Source organism: Rana temporaria, chromosome 1 (genome assembly GCF_905171775.1).
Source record: "Rana temporaria chromosome 1, aRanTem1.1, whole genome shotgun sequence".
In the NCBI taxonomy this organism is placed as follows: domain Eukaryota; kingdom Metazoa; phylum Chordata; class Amphibia; order Anura; family Ranidae; genus Rana; species Rana temporaria.
The window spans coordinates 130,449,660-130,465,313 of NC_053489.1; the positions used below are offsets into that span (position 1 = coordinate 130,449,660).

The window sequence follows — 15,654 nt, forward strand, 5'->3', positions numbered from 1 at the left end:
CCGTTGGCGGATGGAGCATCCGCTAACGTCCGTAATCACCCGCCTCCGTCAGGATCCGGTTTTTCAGATGGAAGAAAACCCTATTTTTCTTCCGTCTGACGGATCCGATGAATATGGACAGACGGTCCGTATTCATCCGATTCCCCATAGGGGAGAGCGGAGGAGAGACAGGGTGGTCTCTGCACTGTGTGCGGGGACCGCCCTGTCCGCCGACAGCTCAGCGGGGATTAACAAAGCAATCCCCGCTGAGCCAAACGGGCTAACGCAGCGGATCAATACGGATCCGCTCCGTGTGAAAGAGCCCTAACAATGGAATTATAATGTGTATCATGTTAAAACAAAGTCCAAAAGCCAGCAAAAATGACAGCAAAGATGAAAATCCTGGTAAGTAGCTCTTAGCAGTAAGTCCAAAGTGGTAGAAGTGTTTGGAAGAAAGCCTATAGTATCACCCAATGACACATGTGCACCTCCACCAGATAAACAAGCCTGCTTACCAGAACACAGACTATGATAAGCCTTTCAATCAATCAAACGCCTGGATGGTGTTGTTCATATGACAGGGAAGTAGTATGGAATAACCTGAATAGATGGTGATGATCACCTCAATATCCGTAAATTCCTCGGTCTCCTCTCCTCCAGGTCACAGCTCAGTCGGTGGATCCTAATATTCTTTCTCTCACATCAGAATCCTCTTCTTCCTGGTGTCGCTGTGCCACTCTTCTTCCTGGTGTCGCTGTGCCAGAGACGTCACGTCACGTCTCCGGCACAGCGACACCAGGAAGAAGAGGATGCTGATGTGAGAGAAAGAAGATTAGGATCCACTGACTAAGCTGTGACCTGGAGGAGAGGAGACCGAGGAATTTACGGATATTGAGGTGATCATCCCCATCTGTGACGGTATCGGTATGATATCCCCGCCAAGCATTCCCTCCTCTCCATACAAGAACATCACAGGATTCCCCACACATGAGTCAAGACTGGATGCTGGAACCAAGACACTTTATTGACACAAAAACTCAGCTTATATGTGGTTACAGCCTGTTAGGAACGCCCCCCTCACACAGTGGGGTTTCCCATACAGATTATAGGAGACAAGTCGGAGCCGACCATGCAGACACGTTTCTTTAGATAAAGACATCACTGGAGTTAATTACTACACTGAAGCAATCAGAATAATTAACATACTACTTCTCTAATCATTTAGCCTGATGATACAATACACATCTTTTAAGGGTAAACACAGATCTTCTTTACACAACACAATAGATCAATTAACCTTTAGAATAGTGAGGGGACATTAGCACGTCAATAACCGGTCAGAGCAATGAATCACACATGAAATTCCTTTCTACCTCTAACCCATATGGCTAGCAGGGAGCAGTACACTGAGACATATAGGCAAATGTATCACACCATCTATTCAGGTTATTCCATACTACTTCCCTGTCATATGAACAACGCTATCCAGCAGTTTGATTGATTGAAAGGCTTATCATAGTCTTGTAAGCAGGCTTGTTTGTCTGGTGGAGGCGCACATGTGTCATTGGGTGATACTATAGGCTTTCTTCCAAACACTTCTACCACTTTGGACTTGCTGCTGATGGCTACTTACCAGGATTTTCATCTTTGATGTCATTTTTGCTGACATTTGGACTTTGTTTTAACATGGATCCACGTTATAATTCCATTGTTATTTTCTATGTACTAGTTAGACACTCGCCACATTTACATATATATGTCTGGTTTATAGCGCTGTTTCTTTTCCTTTGATTTCTATGTATGTAGTCCTCCCTACAAATGTTTTATTGAGCTAAAAAAATGTGGTTGAAGATCCAGAAGAAACTCAATAGTCTTGAATTAAGGGTCTACAACCAGATTTATGGTGTAAACTGCACATCATTTTTAAGCAGTGTTTGCTTAAATTATTAATAATTATGAATGCGTTTTTGCATTATGTCTGGTTCTGTGTGCGTTGCCAGGCCTTTCATTTAGAATGACACACCAGTGAACATAGAGAGAAGCTGCCAATATACCTTTGTTTGCATTGCCGAAAATGCTGCAGGTGCAGTTTTTCCCGCATTGAAGTGCACTGCCCGCTAATCCCAAGTGAATGCAGCGAGCCTCAATGCAGAAATGCTCACTTTTATATTTTTTATATGGGTTTGGGTTGTTCGTGGTTTTATTTACTGCTATATCTTTCTTTATCGTACATCACGGGACACAGAGCAGCATAGCCATTACATATGGGTTATATAGTGTACCTTCAGGTGATGGACACTGGCACTCTCCGACAGGAAGTTCCCTCCCTATATAACCCCCACCCATAGTGGGAGTACCTCAGTTTTTTCGCCAGTGTCTTAGGTGTTGGTGCACGTTGAAGGTTGTGCCTGCAGTTTGTCCTTGGGACCAGGGCCAGCCGACCGGATCCGTCCAAGGTGCTTCATAGCCAAAGTGGACGGTACCCGGGCCCCAATTCGTGGATGGGGTTTTGCCTATAATGCCTCTCCTTGGAGGGCTGGACTCTGGGTTCCAGGACTGGGTTTTTTAACCTATGAATACCTGCTGCCAGTAGTGCTGTATAGGTCCAGGTGTGTGGTGTTCCTGACTTGGACCCCGGTCCCTGAAGGTCTATGACCATACCCACGGTGAGGGGGGAAGATTGGGCCTCTTGCATGAGCAATACCCTGCGGCGTGGAAAGGTAAGCGGGGGGCCTACGGAACTTGGTTTGTCAGTGGGCTCCCCACAGGGGACTCTGGGGAAAAGCCTTTTTTTATGCCTCTGTGCATGGGCTAAAAGAGAAACCACAAAGTCTGCATGACTGGATGGCTCAAACACCCAGGTATACTGTTCCTCTGGCTGGGCTAATAGACTGCTGCTGCTGCTACAAGGTGTTTTGCTCCATGAAATGTAAAAAGGAGCATGTCAGGTTTAAATTACTTACTTCCTGATGTCTGTGTGTCTCCAGCAGCTCCCGGGCTCCTCTCCCCACATGGATCTGCTTCCTGCTTCCTGAGAGCGGCGTCGGGAGCGCGCGCGCGCGCGCGTGCGCGCGCACTGTTATAGGCGCCGACGCTGCGTGGAGGGGCGGGGGGACGCCCAGGGAGTTCCCTCCCCTCTGTACATCAGAGGGAAAAACTCTATTTAGCCTGTCAGTTTGCTGAAGGCTGTGAAGGGACACGGAGCAGCGATGCTGAGCTGAGCAGGATAGGTTTGCCTATGTTATGCTGACACAGTGACACCTAGTGGCCGTTTTTTTTGTACACACCTTGCTAAAGAGCTGTTTAAACTCATATTTTCTCTGAAAAGCCGGTGTACTAAGTAGCAGTCAGAGTACTTAGTATTTGGTACTCTCTTAGCCCAGCATTAAGGGAAGCAATATTAGGATATGATTAAGCCCTTGGGGCTCAATATTGCTATCTCTTGTTAGGTTTTGGGAAGTTTAGTTTCTGTCTAACATTACCCTAGCCTAAATTTTTTTCCTCATTTATTTAAATGTGTGTTTTTCTCCAGCTATTACAGTTAGTTGTATATTAGCGGAGTATCTCAGATTTGTTATTATGGCTCCTAAGGGTGCAGGGAACGCAAAAAATGCTAAAGGTGTTAAAAAGCCGAAGGGTTCCCCATCGGGCTCGGAGGATATTTCCCAGAATCCACCTGCCCCTACCTCCCCGGAGGATCCGGAGGTTGCTGCCCTGGGTGAGCCATCGGGGTTGCTAGGTGCTATGGCGGGCCCTATTCAACCAACTCCTTCCTATGTCACGGAAGAGATGTTAGCCTCCACCTTGGGTGGATTTGAAAAGAGGATGGCCGCTCTTATTACGGCCTCTTTATCCGGGAAGAAGCGGGCTAGGTCCCCGTCTCCCAGGTTTGAATCTCCTGAGGAAGATGTCCTTTCCACTGAGGAATTGGAAGATACAGGAGACCAGGCTGAGGATCATCTGGACCATTTGGGTTCTGAAGATTCTACTATAGAAGAACCTTTTTCAACTTCTCACGCAGAAAAATTGTGGGTTCAGTCCTTAACGGATATGGTGCGGTCAGCTTTTAAAATGCCTTTGCCTCAGCCTCTGGCCTCCGCTGTGTCCTCATTGGGCTCCCTAAAAGCGCCCCAAGCCAACCTGGTGTTCCCGGTCCATCCTTTGTTAAAGGACCTGATATTTCAGGACTGGGTTAAGCCAGACAGGATTTTTTTGCCTCCTAAAAGGTTCGCAGTTATGTACCCTTTAGAGGAGGAGTTTTCAAAAAAATGGGCTGTCCCCACTGTTGACGCAGCCATATCATGTGTCAATAAAGCTTTAACATGTCCAGTGGACAATATTCACATGTTCAAAGATCCTGTGGATAAAAGGCTTGAGACCTTACTAAAGGCATCCTTTTCCACAGCGGGGGCAGTGGTCCAGCCAGCTGTAGCTGCCATTGGCGTCTGCCAGGCTTTAAAAGACCAGGCCAAGCAGGCCCTAAAGGACCTCCCGGCTCAACAGGCTCAGGACTTAGCCGATCTACCTAGAGCCTTATGTTTCGCGGTAGACGCTATCAAGGATTCAATCCAACAGGCGTCCCGCCTATCCCTGTATTTGGTCCACATGAGAAGATTACTTTGGTTAAAGAACTGGTCTGCAGAAACCCCCTGCAAAAAACTCCTTACAGGATTCTCCTTTCAAGGAGAGAGATTGTTTGGAGAAGATCTTGACAAATATATTCAAAAGATCTCTAGTGGTAAGAGCACCCTTTTGCCGGTTAAGAAAAGGTTCCGAGGTCCCTCTTTTAAGCGCCCAACCTCTCCAGTTCCAGGGCCCTCATTCTCTAGGCAGTATCGACGGCCTCCTGGACGCGCAGCTGCAAACAGGCCCCAGGGGCAAGCTGCAGGGAACAAGAGACCGTGGAACCGTAAGCCGGTTAAGGCTGCCCCTAAGGCAGCCTTGTGAAGGGGCGCCCCCACTCTCTCGAGTGGGGGGAAGACTCCGGTTGTTCTCGGAGTTGTGGGGGGCCCAAGTTACCGACCAATGGGTTCTGTCCTCAGTAACTCAGGGGTACAAGCTGGAGTTTCGGGAGTTCCCCCCTCCTCACTTTCAAATGTCAAGACTTCCAGGCGACCCTCAGAGACAGGCATCGCTTCTGTCCGCCCTAGAGCGACTCCTGTCTCAAGGAGTGATTATGGAAGTACCAGCAGGGGAGCAAGGACAAGGGTTTTACTCAAACCTCTTCGTTGTCCCGAAGCCAAACGGCGACGTCAGGCCTATTCTGGACCTAAAGTTATTAAACCGCTTTTTAAGAGTCCGGTCTTTTCGAATGGAGTCCATTCGTTCGGTGGTGGCCGCCCTCCAAGGAAAGGAGTTCTTGGCCTCCATCGATATAAAGGACGCATACCTGCACGTTCCGATTTTCCCAGGCCATTACAGGTATCTGCGTTTTGCCCTAAACTATCGGCATTATCAGTTCGTGGCTCTTCCGTTCGGACTAGCCACGGCCCCTCGGGTTTTTACGAAGATCCTGGCCCCCGTATTAGCCATCCTAAGGGAACAGGGCATTCTGATCATGGCCTACCTAGACGATCTTCTGGTAGTCGACCACTCAGCGGCCGGTCTAAATCGGGCAGTGTTGCTAGCAGTAAACTGCCTAGAGTCCCTGGGTTGGGTTCTAAACCGGGACAAATCGGCTTTACAGCCCACAAGAAGGTTGGAGTATCTAGGTCTGATTTTAGATACAAGACAACAACGGATCTTCCTGCCCCAGTCCAGAGTGGACTCGATAAAGGAGTTAATCCACATAGTCCTAAGCAGCACAAGGCCATCTATACGCCTCTGCATGCGCCTGTTGGGAAAGCTAGTGGCCACCTTCGAGGCAGTGCCCTATGCCCAGATCCATTCTCGGAGGCTACAGAGAGCAATTCTCACGGCCTGGGACAAAAGACTCCAGGCCTTGGATCTTCCCATTTCCCTTCCCTATGCGGTAAGGCAGAGCCTGTGTTGGTGGCTAGTCACAAAAAATCTTCTGAAAGGAAGATCGTTCAATCCCCCCTCATGGAGGATAGTAACCACGGACGCCAGCCTATCAGGTTGGGGTGCAGTCCTAGACGATTTAACCCTACAGGGGAAATGGTCAAGGGCAGAATCAGCCCTACCCATAAATGTCTTAGAGATCCGAGCAGCTCGGTTGGCTCTTTTGGGCTGGACGGAGGTTCTGCAGGGCTCCCCAGTAAGGGTACAATCCGACAATGCCACTGCCGTAGCTTATATAAACCACCAGGGTGGCACCAGGAGTCAGGCAGCCCAAAGGGAGGTAGATCGGATCTTTTCATGGGCAGAAGCCCATGTCCCCTGCATCTCAGCTATCTTTATCCCCGGGGTGGACAATTGGCAAGCGGACTTCCTCAGCCGCCAACAGATGTCCCCAGGGGAGTGGTCCCTCCATCCCGAAGTGTTCCAGGTCATTTGCCGGAAGTGGGGTACTCCGGAGGTGGACATTATGGCGTCCAGATTCAATGCCAAAGTAGCAAACTTTGTCTCTCGAACGAGGGATCCATTGGCCTGCGGGACAGATGCCTTGGTGTGTCCTTGGCATCAGTTTGCGCTAATCTATGCCTTCCCTCCAATACGGATGCTACCCCGTCTTCTTCACAGAATTCAAAGGGAACGCAAGCCAGCGATTCTAGTGGCCCCAGCGTGGCCCCGAAGACCTTGGTACTCCTTGATAAAAAGGATGACCGTAGAGGAGCCTTGGGTCCTCCCTCTACGTCCGGACCTCCTCTCACAAGGGCCATTCTACCACCCTGCCTTACAGGCCCTAAATTTAACGGCCTGGCGGCTGAGTCCCTGATTCTCAGAAACAGAGGCCTTTCAGGGCAGGTCGTTTCTACCCTTATAAACGCAAGAAAACCAGTTTCCAGGTTAATATACTATAGGGTGTGGAAGGCCTATATTACCTGGTGTGAAACCAGGAAATGGGATCCCCGCAAATATACTATTGGGAGAATCCTGGAGTTTTTACAGTTGGGAGTGGAAAAAGGTTTGGCGGTCGGCACAATCAAGGGGCAGGTGTCTGCCTTGTCGGTCTTCTTCCAGAGATCGTTGGCTGCCCATTCCTTAATGAAATCCTTTTTACAAGGTGTTATTCGGGTCAATCCCCCGATTAAAGCTCCCCTGTATCCTTGGGATCTAAATTTGGTTCTATCGGCCTTGCAAAGGCAGCCCTTTGAGCCCTTGTCCGTGATTTCTTTGGTCCTTTTGACTAGGAAACTAGTGTTTCTGGTGGCCATGGCATCCGCCAGAAGGGTGTCGGAGTTGGCAGCCTTGTCATGTAAGGCACCTTATTTATTATTGCATAAGGACAGGGTCGTTTTGCGGCCGCTTCCGTCCTTCCTGCCTAAGGTGGTATCAAATTTTCACCTTAATCAAGATGTGATTCTTCCATCATTTTTTCCAAAGCCTTCTTCTAAGGAAGAGAGGTTACTACATTCCTTGGATGTAGTTAGAGCTGTAAAGATTTACTTGGAAGCTACAGCCCAGATTCGTAAGACGGACGTCTTATTCATTCTGCCGGAAGGGCCCAAGAAGGGCCAGGCAGCGTCTAAGGCCACTATTGCTAAGTGGATTAGGCAGACGATTATTCAGGCCTATGGCCTGAAGGGGAAGAGTCCACCCTTATCGGTTAAGGCTCATTCCACTAGAGCTATAAGTGCCTCTTGGGCAGCGTATCACCAGGTCCCTATGGCTCAGGTCTGCAGGGCAGCAACCTGGTCATCTGTCCACACATTTGCAAAATTTTATCAAATGGACGTTAGGAGGAACGCTGATTCAGCCTTTGGGCAGGCGGTACTGCGGGCCGCAGTTTAATCTCCTCTTGTCCGGTGGCACCTCTTGTTTGGTTTTTTCTGGTTGTCTCCCTCCCCTCATGGAGCATTGCTTGGGGACATCCCATATGTAATGGCTATGCTGCTCTGTGTCCCGTGATGTACGATAAAGAAAAAGGGATTTTTATTAACAGCTTACCTGTAAAATCCTTTTCTTGTAGTACATCACGGGACACAGAGCTCCCACCCCTCTTATGGGGAATTTTGGGATGCATATTGCTTGCTACAAAACTGAGGTACTCCCACTATGGGTGGGGGTTATATAGGGAGGGAACTTCCTGTCGGAGAGTGCCAGTGTCCATCACCTGAAGGTACACTATATAACCCATATGTAATGGCTATGCTGCTCTGTGTCCCGTGATGTACTACAAGAAAAGGATTTTACAGGTAAGCTGTTAATAAAAATCCCTTTTTTATTTATTGTAGCTGTGCTGTTTAGTAAAGTTTAGTACATTGATGCTTTTTTTTTTCTTCCTAGAAGCAGAACACCGGTCTGTAAAAAAAGCTGGTATTGCGATTGAAGAAATAACAGGTATTTTATTTATTTTTATGGATCGTATTGTAAAAAAAAAAAAATGTTTTGTGTTGTTATCGATTCATGTAACACCTGTAGTTTTGTCTGACAAACAGGTACATACTATTCCATATGCATATACAGCAAAAAGCTAACACAGCAGGAATAAATGTTCTGCCAGTACGAGCTTAGGGTCTATAGAGAAATTGCTTTATCGTACATCATGGGACACAGAGCCTTAAGTATTATCTTAATGGGTAATAGGCCACCTTCAGGTGTTGACACTGGTAAACCCTAAATAAGGAAGTTTACTCCTTATATAACCCCTCCTCCTTCCAGGAGCACATCAGTTTTTTCGCCAGTGTCTAAAGCACAAGGTTTTGCCTGTAATGCCTCTCTTTGAAGGGCTGGACCCCAGAAATCCAGGGTTTAGGTTTTGTAAAATTACCTAAAACTCCTGCCCAAGGCAGTGGAACCCTGTTCTAGGGACCCCGTCCTTGAAGGTTTGGCTAAACACAGCCCGCAATGATGGGTAAAAACTGGAGTAAAATCCTGCAGCGATAAGGTAAGGAAGAGACTTAGATATTTTTAAATGTCTATGTATTTCTTCCCTTAAAACGGTTGTATACCCAATAATTTTTTTTTTTTTTTACACCTGAAACGCAAAAGGCATAATGAGCTAGTATGCACCGCATACTAGCTCATTATGAAATACTTACCTTGGAACGAGGTGTAGAGAACTTACCTGGTCCACGCTGAGCGAGATGTCCTCTTGCCTCGGCATGTCTTCCGGGTATCGCCACTCCAGTGCTGTGATTGGCTGGAGCGGCGATGTCACTCCCGCGATTACACGCGGGAGACTTCATTCCGGCAAGGATCCGAGGATCCCTGCTGCGCATGCGCCGCTGCAATCAGTGGCGCATTGCGAGGGGAATATCTCCTAAACCGTACAGGTTTAGGAGATATTCTTTATACCTACAGGTATATTCTTTATACCTACAGGTAAGCCTTATTATAGGCTTACCTGTAGGTAAAAGTGGTAGTAAAGACTTTACTACCGCTTTAAGGAAAAAAGATTGTCATGCCTTAAAATCTCCACTAGAGGGAGTCTATGCACTTACCATACTCTGTCGTCTTTAGTAAAGCTCAGTCCATGCATGGCTTGTACGGCAGGTGGAGAGGAGATTCTTACAAGGTAAAAAGATCCTTTAAAAAGGTATTTTTTCTCTCCCTCTGATGGCACCAGTGGGTCAGGGGGACAGCCGCGCTCCACCCCCCCCCCCCCCTCCGCCGTGGGGGACATGGAGGTCCCGCTATGTACCGCTGCTATGATTGACTGGCTGTTTGTTTTTTCTCTGTGCCTCACTGCAGTCTCTGCTCCCCCCCTCCTTTAAAAAAGGAGGGGGGCCTAAACGCAGTGCCGCGAAAACGTCCATGAGACGCACGCAGGCTGGAAACAAACAAAAGGAAAGATGTGTCAGTCTCTCCTCTGCTGCTGAGGAGGAAACCGCTGCCTGCACACAGGGACACACAAGCTGTGGGACACGTATAGGTTGCACTGGCATTACTGATCCTGCGCATATGCTTGTACATATGCGCAGGATCCTGTGGCTAAAAAATTAGTCAGCTGAATCACCATGTAAGAACCTCCTAACTGGGTTCCCCTTCTATGGGGAGCGACTTTTCGGAGAAGACTTGGATAAATATATCAAGACAATTTCTAGTGGCGAAAGCACTCTTTTACCTGTCAAAAGAAAGTACAAACGCCCTGCATTTAAACGCGCTCTTTCCCCGGCGCCAAGGACTTCCACCTCTAAGCAGTGGCGACAGCCTCCATCATCAGACTCTAGAGGAAGACCTCAGGGTCAGACCCAGGCTCAAAAGAAGCCCTGGGGTAGGAAATCTGCAAAACAGAATCCTAAAGCCTCGTCATGGAGAGGCAACCCCCCTCACCAAGGTGGGGGGAAGACTTCTGCACTTTTCAGAAGTCTGGAAAAAGGAAATTCAGGACACATGGGTCATCTCCACGGTAACGCTGGGATACAAGCTGGAATTCCAGAACTTTCCACCGTCCCATTTCCTAAGATCAAGCGTGCCCAAAGATCCAGAGAAAAGACAATCTCTGTTTCAGGCACTAGACCGATTAATATCTCAAGGGGTGATCATACAGATCCCCACAAAGGAGCAAGGTTTTGGGTTTTATTCAAATCTTTTCATGGTACCAAAACCAAATGGAGACGTCAGACTTATTCTAGTTCTAAGAAAGCTAAAACAATTCCTGAAGATCCGCTCCTTTCGCATGGAGACAATCAGATCAGTAGTCTCCATCCTTCTAGGAGGAGTACTTCTTGCGTCAATCGACATCGGGGATGCATACCTGCATGTCCCTATATTTCCTGCTCATCAAAAGTTTCTGCGGTTCGAATTGGAACAACAGCATTTCCAGTTCGTAGCCCTGCACTTCAGGCTAGCCAGAGCACCTCGGGTGTTCACCAAAGTGCTGGCCCCAACTCTAGCCAGGTTAAGGGCCCAAGGCATAACAATCATAGCGTACCTAGATCTATTACTTATAGATCAATCAGTGACTCGTTTGGAGCAAAACGTACGCACTACAACCAACTATCTGAAAGCATTAGTTTGGATTCTCAACCTAGAGAAATCTTCCTTAATACCGCTAAAAAGACTGGAGTACTTGGGTCTGATCATAGACACAGCCCAGGAAAAGTGATCTTGCCTCAAGCAAAGATCAACTCCATAAGAGAACTGGTGCGAAGGGTCAGGTCAAACGGCAATCCCTCCATTTGCCTCTGCATGAGGTTACTAGGAAACATGGTGGCTTCATTCGAAGCAGTTCCTTATGCCCAGTTCCATTTAAGACCGTTACAAAACAGTAGCCTGTCTGCTTGGGACAAGACAATTCAAGCCTTAGACTCGCCAATGCGGATGTCCCCAAGAGTGGCCCAAAGCCTCACTTGGTGGTTACTAACCCAGAATCTGCTGAAAGGAAAATCCTTCAAACCAGTTATCTGGAAAATGGTCAGGACGGATGCCAGCTTCTCAGGCTGGAGAGCAGTACTAGAAGGGACAACTGTACAAGGACAATGGTCCAGAACCGAAAGAAGCTTGCCCATCAATATCCTAGAGATTCTGGCAGTACGTCTGGCTCTAAAGGCCTGGACTTTCAGGCTACGAAATTGCTCTGTCAAGGTTTAAATCCGACAATGCCACAGCTGTGGCCTATATCAATCACCAAGGGGCACCAAAAGTCTCTCGGCACAGAGAGAGGTGAACCATATTCTAACTTGGGCAGAAAGGAATGTTCCTTGACTTTCTGCAATCTTCATTCTGGGAGTAGAGAATTGGCAGGCGGACTACTTAAGTCGCCAGCAGTTATTCCCAGGGGAATGGTCGCTTCACCCTGACCTATTTCGGGCGAATGCGTGCGGGAGCCACCGGTAACGTCACACTAACTGAAGCAATGCCACATACGTGCCATTGCTTCAGTGCGCATGTGCCGATAACATTGGTACATGCAGGTACAGGGGATAGCTTCTAAACTGTGCAGGTAGCCACAGGTAAGCCTTATTATAGGCTTACCTGTAGTAAAAAGTGGTTGTAAAGGGTTTACAACCACTTTTAAGTATCCCATCCTTGCAGCGTGTGTCAGAAAATGTTGCTCGAATGTTTATAGCTGTGTTTCTAAATTATTATTTTTTTTAGTCAAGACACCCTTGAAAAATATTTTTCGCGAGGCTTGGTTCAAAATATGGCGTGTCAGGGAACGCACGCAAAATCGTGTGTTCCCAACACACAGGCATATGTGCAGCTCATTAGCAGACGTACAGGGCTGCCATTAATTCTTAAGGTCCTCTTTACATGGCCAGGTAGCTGTGGCATAAATTGACGTGTGCGGCTACATTCAAACATCAGCAGCCTTTATCAGCCCACTATTAGTTGAAATGGGCTGAGCACTGATTGCATGCCCAGGGTATTCCAACAACAATGATCTGCTAATTCTTGCTGCATGAATCTGGCGGCCACATCTACTTGGTTGTCTGAAAAGGGGCTTAAAGGTACCTCCCCCATGCATGGAAAACGTAGTGTGTGATCAGTGCTGTACAATTTAAAAAAAACGGTCAGGGATTACTTTTCCTGTGCATTTGAGGGTTGGACATCCTATTAAAATGAATGGGCTGCCCTATATGCAGGAAGCAGCTGCACAGATGTGAACCAAGGGCTTGTTCACATGTGAGGTTGAGGAACGGTAAAACCACAAAGTTGTGACGATTTGACTACCTCCATCTGTCTTCCCCCCCCCCCCCCCCCCTTTAGCTGTGGAGGCAGAAGCCATGGGTCATACACATGATGTGGCCACAGCAGGAAGTGTATCCTCAGGTGAATTGCACATTGCAACTATCTGCATTGCATGCGGTTGTGGCATGGTGTTGCTGCATTTAAGGGGTTAAAACAGGCATGCATTTAAAAACCTACACAACAGACATATACTGCTGACTAAGGAATTTGAAAAGAGACGCAAGGCAGTTGTCTTAGGAACTCTGCCCCCTGTGCACAAATTGTACAAAGCGTTCAGCATCCCCATTCATCCAGATGCCTCTTCTGCCACTGCCAGTGGGGTTCAGCTGCCTCCTGGTTGGTGCAAAACCCAACCCAGTGGCGGAACTGCTCCTTGGTCCTACCCTAATTAAGTTTGCACTGTGCTGAATTACAGCAGCAGAGCAGTGGGTGCTTGACCTGATTCGATTTCCATTCTCAACCAGAATGCCATGGCACCCCTGACAACTGGCACCTCAGTTGAGAAAGGCTGGTTTTATAGGACAGTTGCATCATGTGTACACATTGGACTATTTTCTAAGTCTGTTTCACCTTAACAATCTGACAGCATCATTGTGAGAGTCGTCACGTTTCAAACTATTACTATAATAGTCAAGTATAGGCATACCCCACTTTTAAGTTCTCCAAGGGGGTTTATTTACTAAAGCTGGAAAGCGCAAAATCAGGCTCACTTCTGCCTAAAAACCAATGAGCTACCAGGTTTTATTACCGGGCTTAATTGAACAAGCTGGGGTTAGAAGCTCATTGGTTTCTAGGCAGAAGTGAGCCTGATTTCGCGTTTTTCAACTTTAGTAAATAAACCCCATTGTGTACTTAAAAGTGGGGTATGCCTGTATCCTACTTGGGCAGAAACATTTTCTTGACATAAAGTGTTTCTAATCTCTCATGTCTTATTTTCAGAAACAGAAATTTTAGAAACACGAGTGAGAAGTCGACCCAAAACTAACATAACAGCCCCGGAAAAGCATCAGGAACAAGCCAAGCAAACTCAAGTTCAGCAGGGCAGTGTTGGCGTTTCCTTTGTTCTCATCATCACTTTGTTAGTGATTCCAGTTGTGGTTCTTGTGGCCATCGCACTTTTTATCCGATGGAGGAAGAACAGAGTGTATGGAGGTATTTTCTCAGAAAAGTCTATTCATAATTTTTACATGGTAGATGTTTATTGGAGTCATGTGTACTTTCATTTGGTTGAAGATCATAGTGAAATAAAGTGAACATACTCAAAACACTCCATACCATTTTACAGCCATGACCATATACAAAAATGGCTTAAGAGCAGCCAATGTTTTGGTACTTTTTCTAGGTGAAGAGCACAAATCTGAATCGTCATCTGGAGGGATCCTGGGAAAACTGAGAGGTTTGCATTTTATTTGTTCCATTTGAAACTGAATACTAAGGCATACACATTGGCATTGAGTCTTTGTAAAGGGCATCATGTCAGGAAAAATATGAAAGCTCTTGTTAAATATTGCTTTGAGTTTACAGTATAAGTAGAGCTGAAATGCTTCCAGCCTGTCAATCATTTGAATTGTTTCATGCTAGCTTTGCTGCTAGCTATGAAAGAGGGTAAGAAATACATTTGTACAACCAGTCTCTGCAGAGAGGGGGGGTCACATTGAAGTCAGACAGTAGTGTTTGAGGGAAAGGGAAAGCTCCAGTCTTTCATCACGTTCTGTCTGATCGTTTTCATTTTGGCTATCTTTGTAGCATAAAGTACAGTACATAAAAGACAAAAAAGAATATGTATTTCCGTTATCTGCTATAAAACCAAAAATGGGGGAAAAAAGTGTACATAGCCTGTCTGCCCCTTATAATACTAAATCTATATATTTTTTTTAAAAGGTGCCAAGTAGGAGCGGCTTTTGCTAGTTTTGACGTTTTTAATATTACTGTGCTAAATAAATGTTAATTTTGTAGATTTTGTATGTGTATAACCTTATGTAATATAGATGCTATAAGTAGTAGAACTCAAGGAGTATCAAGTCTGATTGACAGTCTACCAATCTTGTTTTGTGTACTGGTTTCTCAGGGTTTTGTGTTGATCATATTTCATTTAATTTTTAATTTTTATTATTTGGTATAAATATTTTCATGCATTGGTCTTTATAGTAGTACTTTTTGCTGCAGGCAACACCTTCTCTATTGCAGCCTTTCTTAACCTTTTTAACAGGAGAGTGTAACCCCTACAAAAAAAATCTACATAAAAAAATTATGATTGCTATGATTTGCAAATCTTATAAACCCATATTTTATCCACAATAGAAAATGTACCACATTTTTAAGATGTGAACATGTACCATTTTAAGAAATTTTTTTTAAAAATTGTAATTTTAAAAATAATGGCAGTAACACATCCCAAAAAAAGTTTGGACAGGGCAACAAAAAAATGGCAAAGTACAACCCCAGATTACAAAAAGTTGGGACAGGTACATGTTTACCACAATGTAGCATCCCCTTTTCTTTTCAACACTCTGTAAACATCTGGGAACTGAGAAGACCAGTTGCTGGAGTTTTGGGAGAGGAATATTGTCCCATTCCTGCCTGGCCATATTCTGCACTAAATCCTGGATATATATTTCAGCATTGATGGTGCCTTTCCAGATGTGCAAGCTGCCCATTTCATATGTACTAATGCACCCCCATACCATCAGAAAATGAAGGCTTTTATGCTGAGCGCTGAGAACAAGCCGGAAGATGCCTCCCACTCACAGTTGAAACAAATTTTAATTAGTCTGACCCCCAAAAGTTTTCCACTTTGTAACAGACCATTTAAAATGAGCCTTGACCCAGAGAAGACAGCAGTGTTTCTGGATCATGGTTCAGGAATGGCTTCTTCATAATAGAGCTTTTTTTTTTTGGATGGCACAGTAAACTGTGTTCAGACAGTGATTTTTTGAAATATTCCTGAGCTCATGTAGTGATGTCCATCATATAATC

General features: G+C 46.1%; 1 protein-coding gene across 5 annotated transcripts in view; it reads left to right on the forward strand.

Moving 5' to 3' along the window:
• PAM (peptidylglycine alpha-amidating monooxygenase) overlaps positions 1 to 15,654 on the forward strand; it is a 290,095-nt gene that overhangs the window by 262,064 nt on the left and 12,377 nt on the right. For 3 of the 5 annotated variants that reach the window (XM_040342875.1, XM_040342903.1, XM_040342884.1), the window contains 3 exons: positions 8,329 to 8,382; positions 13,618 to 13,830; positions 14,021 to 14,074. In XM_040342875.1, coding sequence (XP_040198809.1) covers positions 8,329 to 8,382; positions 13,618 to 13,830; positions 14,021 to 14,074 — 321 coding nt within the window. The remainder of the gene's footprint in view (positions 1 to 8,328; positions 8,383 to 13,617; positions 13,831 to 14,020; positions 14,075 to 15,654) is intronic. The other 2 variants (XM_040342893.1, XM_040342914.1) reach the window with 1 other exon arrangement.